The sequence below is a fragment of the Equus przewalskii genome, chromosome 12 (genome assembly GCF_037783145.1).
Source record: "Equus przewalskii isolate Varuska chromosome 12, EquPr2, whole genome shotgun sequence".
In the NCBI taxonomy this organism is placed as follows: domain Eukaryota; kingdom Metazoa; phylum Chordata; class Mammalia; order Perissodactyla; family Equidae; genus Equus; species Equus przewalskii.
The window spans coordinates 32,104,460-32,120,519 of record NC_091842.1 but is presented as its reverse complement, the minus strand read 5'-3'; the positions used below and the strand labels follow the sequence as shown (position 1 = coordinate 32,120,519).

The window sequence follows — 16,060 nt, the reverse complement described above, 5'->3', positions numbered from 1 at the left end:
CCTCAAGACAGATCTAGCCAACACCCTGCCTTCATCTATAAATGAGGGCCTGCGACATCAGCACGACTTAGGGGTTTTTCCCTTTTTCTTTTAAACGAAAGTACATGGGGAGTTTGGACATTCTTTCACTCAACAAATATTTCCTGAGTGTCTGACTACACATCTGACTTGGTTCTAAGAGCGGCTGGCGCAGTCCTGGGCCTCCTGGACTCTCCAGTTCCCCGCCCCATGTTACTGCCCCTTCCTTGTTGGAGGGTTTGGCAAAGTTAAAAATCGCATGCTGCACAAATATCAAAGCTGTCAGTCAGTCGGCTCCGTGAAGACGACACTCTCTCATCAGACCTCCACTAGATGGACATGAAGGGTTTACCACACCCTCCACAAAGGCGCCGACTACTGCAAGCTGATGGCCCCCATGCTCTGTGCACCTCAGCCCCTGCCTCTCCAGGAGCCTGCTCACCGTGTGTCCATCGGGAGTTGTCCCCAAATCTGTTTATGCTAGCACTTACTTTTAAATCATTAATTTAGTGAAATGTGTAAGCCAGAGAAGGATAAATGTAAAAAGGGGCATTTCTAGTAAAACTCAGATGGATGCCTTGGGAAGACAATAAAGGCAAGCCGGTAAAAATCGAATACTATTGAATTAGGTGTTGGGGAAACAAGTACAAAAGAACCGAAGAAAAGGAAAGTATCAACCTAGAAGAATTCTTCAGAGTGCCTTCCAAGTGATTTTTTAACTGACTACTCCGCTGGAAAAACCCCAAACTGGAAAAGATTCATTACGGATGTTGTTTATGCAAGAAAGGGCCCACGGCAGGCCCATCTGTAAACCCATACTGCAAGACACGTCCTTGGCCTGACCTCAAAGGCTGGTAAGTGAAATGTACATTTAAGTTTGCATTAAAAAGAAATGTTAAAAGTAAGAATGTACAATTTTTTTTATGATTCTCCTCTTTTTTTCTATTCACTGACCAACTACCAGGCTTTTACTACAAGAAAAAAAGACAACGGAAATTTTCTAATAATTAGACCCTTACCCAACATCATTCATAAAAATTAACTGAATTTGGACCTAGACCTAAATGAAAGAGCTTAAACTAAGTAAACTTAAACTCTTAGAAGGAAACACAAGAGTAAATCTTCGTGATTTGGGGTTAGGCAAAGACTTTTTAGATATGACATCAAAAGTACAAACGATAAAAGAAACACTTGATAATTTGGATTTCAGAACTAAAAACTCTGGTTCTGCAAATGATATCATCAAGGAAGGGAAAGGACAATCCTCAGAATGAGAGAAAATATTTGCAAATCATATATTTGACAAGGGACTTATACCCAGAATATATAAAGAATTCCTACAACTCAATAATAAAAACACAAATAATCCAATTAAAAACAGAGCCAAGGACCTGAAAAGATATTCTTCAAAGACATACACATAGCTAATAAGCACATGAAAAGATGTTCAACATCGTCAGCCATTAGGGACATGCAAATCTAAACCACATGAGATACCAATTCACACCCATTTGGTTGGTTACAATCAAAAAGACAGACAATAACAAGTGTTGTCCAGGATGTGGGGAAATTTGAACCCATATACATTGCTGCTGGGGCTGTAAAATGGTGCGGCTGCTGTGGAAAACAGTTTGGCGGTTTCTTAAAATGTTAAACATAGTTCCTTCTGTGACCCAGCAATTCCACCCCTACGTATCTACCTAAGAGAAACAAGACCTATGTCCATACAAGGACCTGTACGTGCAAGTTCATAGCAGCTGGGTTCGTAATAGACAGTGACCAAAGAGGGAATGTCTACCAATGTCCAAAAACTGTCCAAATATTCATCAATGGATGAATGGGTAAACAAATGTGGTTATCCACACGATGGGGTAAATACTGTTCAGTAAAACCCAACCAAGTGCCAATACACGCTACAACATGGGTGACTCTTGAAAAGACTATGCTAAGAGAAAGAAGCTAGTCACAAAAAGACACAGATTACATGATTCCATTTATACAAAACGTCCAGAAAAGGCAAAGCTATGGAGGTAAATTAGTAGTTGCCTGTGCTGAGAGTGGAAAACAGGAAGAGACTGCAAATGGACACAAAGTTTCTTTTTTTGGGAGACTGAGATGTTCTAAAATTGTGATGCTGCAGCACTCTGTAAATTTATTAAAAACCATTGAATTGTAAACTTACAATGAGTGAATGTTATGGTATCTCAATGAAGTTATTAAAAAACAGAAAAGCAAACATATAAAGGCATTCGAAGTAAAATTTCATTTGTCTCGGAAATGCTATAATGGGAACTTTTTACACCCTAATTTTGACTGATGATAAATAATGAGGAAGGGAGAAATCATCAAAATTCCTCTTTTAGCCATAGGAGGCCTTCTCAATTAAGAGAGAACTGGTTTGGACAAAAAGGTAGGCACAATTAAAAGCATTCATTTCATTTTCTTCATTGACCTGTTAGAATTTTCTAAACCACAATATTTTCAACCCCATTCAGACTTGGATAAACATTACTATTTCCAGAAAAGTTCTTAGGTGAGAGCTGGAAGAGATATAGTGAGTTATTTTTTATGAAGACGCCATTCATTCTCTGCCACGTGGGAGGGTTTCCAGAAGGGACCAAGAAATAGCCATCATCGGCAAGTACAGACAGCTGCTCTGAAACAGCTGCAGAGGTTTAAAATGTCTAGGGAAACAATCTTTTTAAGAAAACCATTGAAGAGCCCTGTTCTCCAAGGGGGAAAAATTTCCACTGGTAAAATGAACTGGAAACATAGATTAGGACCTGAAAACAATTAAATATAGGAAATTTTTTAAACATGTTTTATCTTGATATTTCTCCCTTGGAGAAATTCTTCAAAATGGATGTCGCAAACTTTTCAGAAAGACAATTATTTCTTAGGAGAAAGCAATCTTAATTAGGATATGTGTCAAGGAAATATAATTATCAATTTGCCTAATCACAATGAATATTTGAACATGCTTGAGGAATGTAAGTCTTCTCAAGTGAGACACGGACAATTTACTTTATAAACATCCGTCAACAGAGCCTGGCAGATTACGTTAACAGGGAATGGCCGACTGAAGCCAAGCTTCACATACAACAGTGGAAGAAGGGGATGAGAACACTGTTACTCATATAATCACGGGGGCATGGGGGGTGGGGCGGGGAACAGTCTTAAAGCTCTTGCCATCAACTGAATGTTTGTGTCTCCCCAAAATTCCTATGTTGAAACCCAACTCCTCATGTGACGGTATTCGGAGGCGAGGCCTTTGAGGGGTGATGACGTTACGAGGGCTTAGTGCCCTTATAAAACAGATTCCAGAGAGCCAACTCCCTCTGCCGCCATGTGAAGACACGGCAAGAAGACGGCCGTCTATGACCCAGGAAGGGGTCCTCCCAGACACCACATCTGCCGGTGCCTGGATCACGGACCTCCAGCCTCCAGGGCTGTGAGACACAAACTCCTGTGGTCCATAAGCCACCGGGTGGTGATGCTTTGTTACAGCAGCCCGAATGGACTAAGAGAGGCCTCTTTCCTTCTCTTGCCACCTTCACTTGAGAAACAAACTTCAACCAGCTGGGGGGCCTTCTAGTAGCGAGTGTGCTGGTCAGCAGGTTGTGGTTGTAGGCTCGATCGCTTGAGTTAACCGAACCTCTTTGACAGGCGGTGTGTATTTTGGCAAGAGAAGGGGAAAAGCCAGTTCCTTCCCTGGACTGGCACTGGATCCTCCAGGAGTATGTCTGAAAGTCGGCTGCAACGCTAAGAGGGAACTAGGACCCAGTGTAAAGTCAGTGACAGAGACAGAGGCAGCCTGAGGGTAGACTAGGGGTCCAGCACCTAAAGAAGTGACCCCACAATACTATGGGTTCTTTGCTCAACCCTCCAAGGCTGGGCCTCTAAAAGCCCTGCACTAATGACCCACACGGAGCATGGCCCGCTGGCCGCTCGCCCACAGAGGATGCCAATCACGGGCCGACTTCCACATCTGGTTGGAGCTAGAAGTCCAGGGTCAACGTCCCTCTTCCTGTCTCAGCCCAGTTAAAACCTACTGTTTTATCTTCTAAGTCTCTCCCCATCCCGCCCATTCTCGTCCAGCGGAATCACTCTCTTTTTCTCTGGTCCCCCTGGCAGCCCTGTGGCAGTTCTAATGGGCTGGGAAGCTTTGACACCTCAGCACCCCCATAATCCCCACTGAAGCCCCCCCCACCACGACATATACCTCCAGCTGCTACAAATAAACAAATTCAAAGTAAACAACATGGTGTAGTGGAAATGTTGCTTCAAGACAAGTTCTGGAGCTCCAGCTTCCAATCCGATTGTACCCCACGTTCCTCCTAAGTAAAAATTCTTTTGTTGTCACTGCTGCAGCCAGACCACTCTTTTCCAAAAGGAAATCTGATCATGCGTCTTGTTTTCTCACATATGCAACTTACAACCCTTGGATGCTATCAGGGAAAGACAAAACTCCTCAATTACCCGGCTCCCACTCTCTAGCCTCATCCCACACCACATCCCCCATCCTTACCTTTCCCAACCCCCCCACCACAGATTTTCATACTTGCTCTGCCCACAGTCCACACTGGTCTTCCCTCCCTTTGTAGCCCATCCTTCAACAATCAGACAACACACCTCTCCCTCAGGGAAGCCCTCCTCAATTCTTATCAGGTCAAATGCTCCAAAGAGAGGCTCTCACGACACCCGACTCCTTGCGTCCCAGCCATATGCCGTAAGTGTGCTTTACACTGGTTTGTGTGACTGTCAGGTTAATGCCAGGCTCTCCAAGGAGTATGTGCCAGAGGTGGAGGCTCACACCTGGTTTCACTCATCACTACACTGTGGCATCTAGCACAATGCCTGGGACAAGGCAAGTGCTCAGCACATTTGCTGAGTTGGCAAACAGATGAAGTGATGGATGGATGGACAGACAGATAAAGAGACAGACACACAATGGATAGACTGGTGGATGGGTGGGCCGGTAGATGGATGGACAAACAGTTGGGCAGACACATGGATAAAAGGAGGACCAGATGGCGGAAGAGCACATTTGCTCCCACGGCCAGCCCCTCTCCAGACCCCGTAATCTCAACTTTTCCCATCTCCTTGGGTATCGCTCTCCAACAACTATCCTGCCTTTTTTATTGTCAACCCTAAAAATCTCAGACCAATCAGTGACCGTGGGCAAGTTGCCTAGCCTGTGTGAGCTTGATTTTTATTCCCACTGTAAAAATAAGATAATTGTATCTATCTCAATAGGACTGTTTTGAAGGTCACATGAGATAATCCACATACAGTGCAGAGTACAACGCCTGGCACACTGTAAACTCCTGATGGATGTCAGATGCTCCCGTGGTTCTTTTCATCATCCATACTAGTACAAACCCTTCAGCCTTCCTTCAGCATTGCTCCTCCCTGAAAATCCTACTATCACAGCACCAAATGGCTCCAAACAGAACCCTACCCTGGCTGACTTCACATGCTCAACACCCGCACCAGGCTTCCCTCTACAACTCTACTGAAACTGTGCTCCTGAAGGTCACCTAACCATCACAGGCCATCCTCTGCTGTGCTAAGATTCACGCAGACCTCTGTGACCTCTGGCCCTGTGTCCCACCCTGCCTTCAGCCCCCCTCCCCAGCTATGGTGCCAAGGTTGGCTCCTGATTTTATCTTCCAAAATTTCTGGCTGTTTCCTGCTCTGAGCCCTTCAGTGTGTCTTTTCCTTGTGCCTCCCCGTAAACGCTGACATAGCGTAAGGTTACACACAGTGTCCACTACTCCACACATTTCCTCTTAACAATGCCGTTATTCCTATAGCAATGCCATCTACTCCCTTCTCTGTGGATGGCACCCACCCCTCCAACACAGGCTGTGCTCTGCGTCCTTCTACTTCCTCAGACTTCCTGAAGGTACCTCAAAGCCAATACTTCCCAAATTAGCCCCATCAATCTGTCCTACTCCCTGCTACCTGATTTCAGTTAACGGCCCCGTCACTGTCCAGGACTAATACTAAAAATCCAGGCTCCTCCCACTAGTCGCCTTCAGAGCCCACCCGTTGCCAAGAATTATTTTCTGGGCCATAGTTCTGTGCCTGGATTATGAGCCCCGGAGGGTGTGTAGCTTGCCTTCCCCTCTCCTTTTTCTAGTCTCCACAAGACACTAGAGAATGCAACAGGAACGGAATAAATAACTTCTCAAACTGAAGAGAGGAGAGATCGTAAAGTAACAGGGAACTCTCGTACACTTCTGGTGGGAGCGTACGTTGGTGCGAGCACATGTTGGTGCGAGCACTTTGGAAGGTGATCTGACAAGATCTAGTAAAGCTGGGCATGATGACACCCCACGACCCAGAACTCCGCTCCCGGGTGTACGCCCCAGAGAAACTTTCCCACGTGTCCACAAGACGACTTGTCCAAGAATCTTCATAACAGCACTGAACACATCACAAGAATGAAAAACAGAAACAACTAAAGGTCCACCGCATCCATCAGGATCCTAGCAGGACATAACTGACATGCTCAACTTAGGATAATTTAATAATTATAATAACTCATTACTAATCAAAACCCTTTAAGGGATTATTTGGGATGGGTTGAGCGTACGGAAACTATAAAGGCCAGTTCAGTAGCCCAAAGATAGAAGAGCAGAGCTGTTGCCACTTCTAGATCTGAAAGGAAGGAGGAGGAAGTGATTACCCAAATCTGGGAAGATTGGCCCCAGCAGAAAGGCCATCTTGGAAGAAGCAGTGACCTTCAAGGGAGTAATTCAGCCAGCCCAAGGCAACCCAACAGGGAGTAAACTGGGGGCATAAATACCCTGACTTTTGCTTCTCCCTCTGATTTCGGTTGGGACCGCCCATTGGCTGAATCCAACGGCAAGCCAGAGGGCACCGGCTGTAACCCGTACAGGTCAACCTCCTGGAGCACAGAGCAGAAGGGAGAGAGTGGACTGGAGAGGCAAATGGAAGACATTCAGCGTATCCAGCAACGGAATATCTAAAATGTATACTCATAGAACAGAACATGGCCCTGCGGGAAAAGGAGTGAACTACAACTACATAAACCAATATGGATAAATCTCGAAAAATATCATGCTGGGCAAAAAAAAAAAACGTGCAGAGGATGGCACCACATTTTCCAAGATCCACCATAGCTAGCTCTATTTCTGGCCCCACATGCCCTTCCAGAACCCTGCCACTCCCCGACTGACTCAGAGCTGCAAAGAAGGAAAAGAAGGAGGTTTTAGGAGAGACAATGACCGGAGAAACCTACTTGATACAGGGCAGCCAGAGAGAGCAGCTGTCCGAGGAGGGAACTGAACTTTACGTGAGGTGTGAAGGACGGGAAAGAGCCAGACCCAGCAGCACGGCTAACAGCTGCGGGAGCAGAGAAGTGCCAAGGCCCTGGGGAGGGCAAGCCTCTGGCTCTCTCAAATGCAGTTCCAGAAAACCACCGGGGCAGGAGAACCGGGCAAGGGAAAGAACGGCAAGCATGAAGCAAGAAAGGTGAGCACAGGCCAGATCCCGCAGGGCATCCGAGGCGACCTCACGGAGGTGACCAAGCTGGTGAAAGCCTGGGAGGGAATTCGACTCCAGGCAGCAGAGAGCCACAGACGGGGTCAAAGAACCAGGCACAAACTTCCTCTTGACTCGCTGCTGTAGGACTAACACGCGCTCGGCACCTGGCCTTGGCCGGACGCTGGGTTACAGCAATCCTTTTAATCTCTTGAGGCTTCCCCATGAGGTAAGTATGAACAAACCCATTTTTACAGCAAGGCCGATTATCTAAATCCAAAGTCCAAGCGCTAAACCCTCACCTGCCTCCAGGCTGCCCTCCCTCTCTTGTCCTAAAGGGTGGATGACTCATTGTAGTAAATAACCGTGATTATGGAGTATATAACACATCGCGGTGAATGAGCACAATACAAACAACCGCCCTAACACGCACCGCCCGCGCATTGAGAGCCATCAGCACCTCACTGCTGAGATGCCCGTTTTACAGATGGGGAAACTGAGGCCAAGCCTTGCAGAGCCACGTGTCCAAGGCGGAGGGGGAGGGGACGTGGCAGCCGAGGCTAATTGCAGGGCCCACGCTGCTATGAACCAGGCTGTGCTGCCTTCCTCTCTCCTCTCAGGGAAGTTGGGTCCAGCCGGCGAGGCTCCAGGGCGGGATGCCCCGCGGGACACTCCGCTCCACGGCGCCCCCAGGGAGCCCCGCGCGCGGGCGGTACGGCCGCTATCGTGGTCCCCAGCCCCGGGTGCAGGCCCTGAAGGGGTCCGGCGGGAGGCGCGCGCAAGCAGCCCAGGTTCCCCCGGCGGGAGGAAGGTTCCGCAGCCCTGAAGTCATCCCCTCCCCGGGCGCGGGGCCGGCGGTACCTGAGGGAAACGCGTCCAGGGTCCTGCCCCGGGCTCTGTGGAAAACACCCCTAGCCTCCGCAGTCGACATGGCGAGCGAGTCTGGCCTCGCCAGGGGACCCTGCGTGGGAAGGAGGAGCGCGAGTCCACGCAGCCCAACCGTCCGGCCCGGTCTACCCCGCTCGGCGCGGCGCCCTCTGCTCGGGGCGGGGTGGGGCGGGTGGGGTCGACCGCTCGGGGCGCCGCTAGTGCTGCCTGGCCGGGGCGGCCGCGGGAGCGGCCCCTCTGGGATCGACTGGGACGCCTGGCGAGTGCAGGCCCCGCTCTGGAGCCACGTGCGCGCGCAGAGGGTGCAGGGCTGGGGCAGCCCTCCCCTAAAAGTGGGGTTGCCAGGGTTACCAGTGAGCGTCCAGGATGCCCTGTTAAACAGGAATTTCAGATAGGCAACGTCTGATGGTTTAAGATAAGTATATCCCATGCAATATATGGGATATACTTATGCTAAAAAAAATTTTTTTTTTTTTCGTTATCTGAAATTCCACTTTAACTGGGGGCCTGGATTTTAGCTGGGAACCCTACCTTGAGGCCAAAAGGACCAGACCCTGTCTCAGGACAGTCTTCTAAACCACAGCTGTGATCTGTGACACTTGATCCCCAGGCTTTGCAGCTTCCCAGCCAGAATCACCGTCATTCCATTATTATCATTATCCCTCACTAAGCATCACACACCCCTCTAAGTTTTGCATGCAGCTCACTTAATCCACACCACAGCCCTAGAAGATGGTGCCGTCATCAGCCACATTTGTCAGATGGGGAAACTGATGCTCAGAGAGGTGGAGCAGTTTGCACAAGGTGACACACTTCTAGAGGGAAGCTGCAACCCCCCCAATCTAGGATCTGTCCAGCAAAAAGCTGTTGCACAGAACTATTAAACTGGCATTTGTCTAGCTTGCTCAAAATACAAATTTCAGGGTGGACCTACTGAATCTAAATCTGCAGGTCTGTTTTTAACTCCCCCAGGAGTTCTTATGATCTGCCAAATTTGGGAAATTCTCTTTTTAACTAGCTGCCTACATCTGGACCCTGTTTGGGTAGCTAAAATGACCAGGATCGCTATCCTCTAATCTTAGGCAAGAGGCAGGAAATCACAGTGGTTATGAACCTAAGTGCCTTGGAGTTCTGGAGTCAGACTGCCTGTTACTAATTGCTGGTGGTACGATCTTGAAAATGACTTCATTTCTCCATGTGTCAGTTTCCTATCTGTTTAATGGGAACAATAGCAGTATCTAGGTCATAGAGTTGCTTAAATGAGTTGGTGCATCAGGGGCCGGGCCCTGGCCGAGTGGTTAAGTTCTCGCACTCTGCTTTGGTGGCCCAGGGTTTCGCCAGTTCGAATCCTGGGTGTGGACATGGCACTGCTCGTCAAGCCACGCTGAGGCGGCGTCCCACATGCCACAACTAGAAGGACCCACAACTAAAAATACACAACCATGTACCTGGGGGGCCTTTGGGAGAAAAAGGAAACATTAAAAAAATTTTAAAAAAAAAAGAGTTGGTGCATCAAATTGCTTAAACCAATAGGTCTTACTGCAAATGGTAAGTTCTCAAGGAATATTAGCCGTTATTATTAGCATTGTTGCTGATCATTCTATCCCCATTGCCTGCATAAGGCAGGGCCCAGCAGAGGGCTATCAGGAAACGTTCGAGGAGGGAATCAGTAAATGAGAATCCAAAGTCCTGATGGTGGCCTCAAGGCCCTGCAAGTTCCAGGCCTCGCTGACCTCTCACCCACTAACTTTCCAGCCGCAGTCTTTTTCCAGTTCCTTAAATGTGCCAATCCATTTCGCTCTTCGTATGTGCAGTTCCTTCTGCTTAGAATGTTTGTGCTCATTTAAATATCAAGGCCCCTGTTGAGTGGCCAGCCCGGTGGCGCAGCGTTAAGTTAAGTTCACAGGTTCTACTTCAGCTGCCTGGGGTTCGCTGGTTCGGATCTGGGTGTGGACGTGGCACCGCTTGTCAAGCCACGCTGTGGTAGGCATCTCACATATAAAGTAGAGGAGGATGGGCACAAATGTTAGCTCAGAACCAGTCGTCCTCAGCAAAAAAGGGAAGATTGGCAGCAGATGTTAGCTCAGGGCTAATCTTCCTCAAAAATAAATAAATAAATAAATCTCAAGGCCTCTGTTGAAATCACACTTCCCTGGAGGAGCCTTCCCCTCACACTTGCTCATACTCTTCAGGTCTGAACTGGGTCTCCCTCATTCTGTTTACAGGCCTCTGTTCTTGACCTGCACCGCCCTTTGTGCTGCTGGTAATTATGTTTACATGTGTAACTGTTTGTTTCCTGTTATCTTTCTCAATGCAACCGGGAGGTCCATGAGGGCAGCTACCTTGACTGTGTTGTTCATCAAGCAGGGTGTTTGAGGCATAGACTCAAGTGGCTGTTGCATGAATAAATAAATGGATTATGACTATTTTGGCAAGATAACCCCATTTTGAACCCGGGCAGTGGTTGGGCATAGCTCTATTGGCCATGATAGGAACTTCAGAACTACACGGGTGCTACTGGGTGATAGTAATGGCTGTGACTACACCCCGTCTACCACTGGTCCAGCAACTTCTTCGCCTCATTGCCTGCCCCATCCTCTCCTCATCACTGTGCAGGTCAGTGTTCCACTCTCCACTGACTGGGCTCTTTCAACCTACATACTCTTCTTTTCAGCTCTCTGCTTGGCAGACAAGCAGCACAAAAAGAGCATCTTCCTGGGCAGCAGGCTTAGCTGTTCAGTCCACTTCCCAACTGTGTGAACTTCGGGACGTCACTTGATCTTTCTGAGCTCCAGCTTCTTCATCTAAAATGAGATAATCATAGCACCAACCTTGTCTGGTTTTTGTAAGGAGTTGATGAAGCTCCAGACAGAGTTTCTGGATCATACTAAGTGCTTGATACATTTTTGCTGTAGTTGATATTGTTAATATTGTTGTTGTTGGGATACCCATCAACTTATTCTTTTCTAGTCAAAATTCTATTCCTCTTTCAAGATTCTGTTCAGGTGTCACCTATTATATCAGCCAGGTGGCATTTCATAGCAAATAACTAAAAGTCAATTCAAACTGGTTTAATCAGAAAAAAGAAATCCATTGGCATATATAAATTAAAATTCTCAGGCAGCTTCAGGTGAGGTTTGATCCAGCTGTCCATAGGATGTTAAAGAAGCCAACTTCTCTCCCCCTATCCTCCCTGCCTTTTGTATTTGGCTTTATCTTCAGTCTCCACAGAGAGGACTCCCTCTCATCACTTAGAAGCTCCAGGCTCCCCCTTCACGGAAGCAGAATGGCTACAACGGTTCCAGACCACACCCTCATAAGACCCCACCTAGTGGGGAGAAGGAGGAAGTCTGTATTTCTCAGAAGCTCCAGCAAACATCCCTTTGCCTCACCGCCATGCCAGTTTGGATACATGCTCCTCTCTGAAGCAAAGTCAGAAGGGTAAATGGCATGTTTAGACTGACTTAAGCTATAGGGCCGCCCCTGGAGAAGGAGTCGTATCGGTGTCATCCAACCACACACCTGAGGATGGAGAGCATAGTGCTCTTAAAACAAGATCTGGACACCATTGCCCTGAGAAAAGGAGAATGGCTAATTTAAAAAAAAGAGCCAATGGATAATCTTCTACATTCCCCATGCACAAGTGAGGGATGGGAGGGGAGAGCATCTCGACTAGTGATTATCATGCCCCCTCCCCCTCCTTTAAAAAAGCCCTTTTTCTCAGCACTATTCACAATAGCCAAGACATGGAAGCAACCCAAGTACCCTTCGGCTGATGATTGGATAACAAAGATGTGGTATATATACACAATGGAATACTACTCAGCCAGAAAAAGAGACAAATTCATCCCATTTGCAATAACATGGAAGGACCTGGAGGGAATTATGCTAAACGAAATAAGCCACTCTGAGAAAGACAAACACCAGATGATTTCACTCATATGTGGAATATAAACAAACACATGGACAAAGAAAACAGTTCAGTGTTTACCAGGAGAAGGGGGTCGGGTTGGGGGGAGGTGCACAGGGGCTGAAGGGGAGCACCTATGTGGTGACAGATAAGAAATAACGTACAACTGAAATCTCACATCAATGTAAACTATTATGAACTCAATAATAATAATAATAAAAAAGCCCTTTTTCTTCCATCTTACCCCTTGCAACAACTAATCCAAACATGCTCTTATTTAGCGATGTGGGTGTATTTTTAAGAACATCGGTCGTTGCCCTGGGCGGTATTATGGCCTCGCCTCCCCCCCCCCCCCCCCCCCCCCCCCCGCCCGACGCAGGCAGAACAATTTGTGCTGACGCTCACAGGCCCTGGGCAGCGGAGCGTTTAGAGTTCCGGCTGCTCCTTAGGGATCTCTGCCTCCTCACCAGCAGGCTGGGAGCCAGCCCTTCTCGCTGTTTCTGGCGTCTGCCTCCAGCAAGTCCTCCCGTTTCTCTACCTCTTCCCTCATTTCCCGTCTGCCCAGCTTTGTGTGAAACCAGACGACAAAGGGTGTTCGGATTAAGAGCCAGGTTAGTTTACAGATTGGAGCCAGTAGACTTGGCCCAAGCACCTGAGGCCTCATTTAGAGAAAGTGCTTGGACTTGACTTCAATGGGCATAGTCCTTCCTAGTTAGACTGAGTGATGGTTAATTTTATGCGTCAACTTGGCTGGCCCCCGGCACCCAGATACTTGGTCAAACACTCTGGATGTTTCGGTGAGGATTTTTTTTTGGATGAGATTTACGTTTAAATCAGTGGACTTTCACGAAAGTCCATAATGTGGGTGGGCCTCGTCCAATCAGTTGAAGGTCTGATAGACGCAAAGATGACCTCCCCCAAGCAAGAGGGAATTCAGCCAGCAGGTGTCCTTTGGATTTGAACTGCAGCATTGGCTCTTCCTGGGTCTCCAGCCTGCTGGTCCACTTGGCAGATTTTGGACTGGCCAGCCTTCCTAATTGCATGAGCCAGTTCCTTAAAATAAATCTCTTTCTAGCTGTCTACACATCCTATTGTAGCTGTTCCTTTGGAGAAACCTGACTAATATAGGCTATCAGAGGTCTTCTTTGGAAGTGTTAGAGTCCCAAGGTTGAGCTCATAATTCAAATTGGTATATTACTCTGGAATGCAGAATGGTATCCTGCCGCAGCACCTTTGTGGTATATGGAAATATGAAAGCACAAGTTAATTCCTAAGCAATATGAGCACCAGCTGCCCCTCCCCTGAGCCAGTCCTGCCCTGAACCTCTTTAGGTGGGACTCAGGAATGTGGACTAGGGGATGGGATGTGGTCGAGGTAAGTCAAGTCCCTGAGGATATTAGTTTTACACATTTGATCTTTGTTTTTTCTTTTTGAGGAAGATTAGCTCTGAGCTAATATCTACTGCCAATCCTCCTCTTTTTGCTGAGGAAGACTGATCCTGAGCTAACATCTGTGCCCATCTTCCTCTACTTTATATGTGGGACACCTACCACAGCATGGCTTGACAAGTGGTGCCATGTCCGCACCCGGGATCCAAACCGGCAAACCCTGGACCACTGAGAATCGGAATGTGCGCACTTAATTGCTGAACCACCGGGCCGGCCCCCTGATCATTTTTTAAAAACTGAAAATAAATAGCTTTGACCAGGTCAAAATGCCATGCGTACTTCAGACCCCCCAAATGAGTGTTTTTTGAAAAAACTTACTGACTTTGCTGCTGTTGTCACAGGCTTGGTATTAACAAGACTTTCACAATTTTTTTCTCCCTTTTCAAGATGTTAGAGAAATTTCTGGAATGTTCCAGGTACACCTATGTCCTCCAACACGAAAGTTAAAGCATGTCCTTGAGACTTCTCAGACACCACTGCCACTCTCTTAGGTGAGTTGTATGGCTTACAAATTTTGCTTTCATTATTAGAAATAAAATATAACTATTATGCATGTTAGCATATATAATTATTCTTTATGAGTGTCTGCCAAGGCTTTCAGGCACATTCTCTCCTTTTATGCCCAAAACACAGTGAAGTTTCACCTCATTTTACAAACAAGATCATAGAGCCTCAAGGCAGCTAAGTAACTTGCCTGGAGTCGTCCCACCGTTTACCCAAAGCGGCAAAGCCAGGGTTCCTCTTTCCGCCCTCTTTCTGCCTCTCGTGGTCAGTTTCCATGCCTATTTGGGACTCTTTAGACCTATGTCAGTCTTCATGTTGCCTACCATTTGGCTTTAAGAATTTCTCAAGTCTTGACTTTGAAAACTTGGGCCCGTAGCACATAATCATTTAGAGGCTAGCCTGGTCAGTCACGCGACCTGAATTTAAGCTCGCTTATTCCAATTGCGAGCTCTGTGCCCTTAGACAAGTTACTTAACCTCTCTGAGCTTTGTTTCCCTCACCCATAGGGTGGGGATAATCATGCGTACCCAGAGTTGGTGGCAAGACTCAGTGACATAGAATATTCAAAGTGGGTATCACGGCACATAATAATTGCTCAATAAATTGCTTGTTGTTCCTGTGGTTGTCATTATTTCAGATAAGCCTCTTAAGACCTCCCAGCGAGGCAGCACACTGAGGCAGGGAGGGCTTCCTTGACATTCAAAAGCTGGAATGGAGAATTTGAGTTCAAAACCATCCCCACGAAATCTCACGCTGGGGGACGTCCGTTCACGAGCCCCATTTCGTTCAATCAAGCTGACCAGCACAGTTGCTACTAGCCATCTGTGCTACTTCAATTAATCAAAACGAAATAAAATTTAAACGACAGTTTCTCAGTCACACTAGTCGCCTTTCAAGCGCTCAATAGCCACGTGTGGCTCGGGGGACCAGAGTCAGGGAGAAAAAAATACAGGACACACAGTTAAATTTGCATTTCAGATAAAGTATATCCTAACATACTTATACGAAAAAACCATTTGCTGTTTATCTAATATTCAAGTTTAACTGGACGTGCGTATTTTATCCGGCTGGTGGCTACCATATTGGACAGCACAGATGTGGAACATTGCCATCGTTGCGGAAATTTCTACTGGACTGCTTTAGAAACTCAATCAGCAGCAGGTAGCTGATGACCCGTCTGTGACTTCTGTTCTTCTGCCCAGTGGCACGTGATTGGCAGGCAGAGCCAAACAGCCAAGGTACCCCTAACTACCATAATAAAGTTCTTGGCCTTGGAACCAGATAATACTAATTACGCCAATTCTTTTTCATCTCGAAACTTGAATTTAATTTCCTCACTTAGGCTTCTGTTCCCCCATTTATTTTCTTTCCTATCTCCCCTACATTGCTGAACACCCCTTGTAAAAAACCTTCTGGCATGATTGGAGGGGCTCATTCTTACTTTCCAATCTTCGTTTTCTTTTTCTTTCTTTCTTTTTTGCAAGGAAGATTGGCCTTGAGCTAACGTCTGTTGCCAATCTTCCTCTGTTTTATGCAGGATGCTGCCACAGCATGGCTTGAAGAGTGGTGCTAGGGCCGCACCTGGGATCCAAACCTGCGAACCTGGGGCCTCCAAAGCGGAACACGAAAACTTAACCACTACCCCTCTGGGCCAGCCCCAATCTTCATTTTCTTTATCTGAAGAGTGAGCTCAGCCTCCCGAAGCATTTAAATATGTTGCAGTTACTCACTTTGGGTTCTGAAAAATCCTTTTCTCCCTTTCTCAACAAGGCTAAAGATT

At 47.1% G+C, this 16,060-nt stretch overlaps 1 protein-coding gene and 1 long non-coding RNA gene across 7 annotated transcripts in view; one reads left to right on the top strand and one right to left on the bottom strand.

Moving 5' to 3' along the window:
* The window catches only part of CPPED1 (calcineurin like phosphoesterase domain containing 1), a 103,504-nt gene extending 94,788 nt beyond the window's left edge, over positions 1–8,716 (bottom strand). For 3 of the 6 annotated variants that reach the window (XM_070568527.1, XM_070568530.1, XM_070568528.1), the window contains exon 1: positions 8,392–8,657. In XM_070568527.1, coding sequence (XP_070424628.1) covers positions 8,392–8,461 — 70 coding nt within the window. In that variant the 5' untranslated portion in view covers positions 8,462–8,657. Of the gene's footprint in view, positions 1–8,391 lie in introns of all 6 variants that reach the window. The other 3 variants (XR_011524903.1, XM_070568529.1, XM_008518027.2) reach the window with 2 other exon arrangements.
* A 4,017-nt stretch (positions 8,717–12,733) lies between these two features.
* LOC139074914 (uncharacterized) lies at positions 12,734–15,562 on the top strand. Its single transcript, XR_011524902.1, has 3 exons — positions 12,734–12,939; positions 14,164–14,267; positions 15,320–15,562. It is a non-coding gene; the product is annotated as an uncharacterized lncRNA (long non-coding RNA).
* Positions 15,563–16,060: the final 498 nt, after the last annotated feature.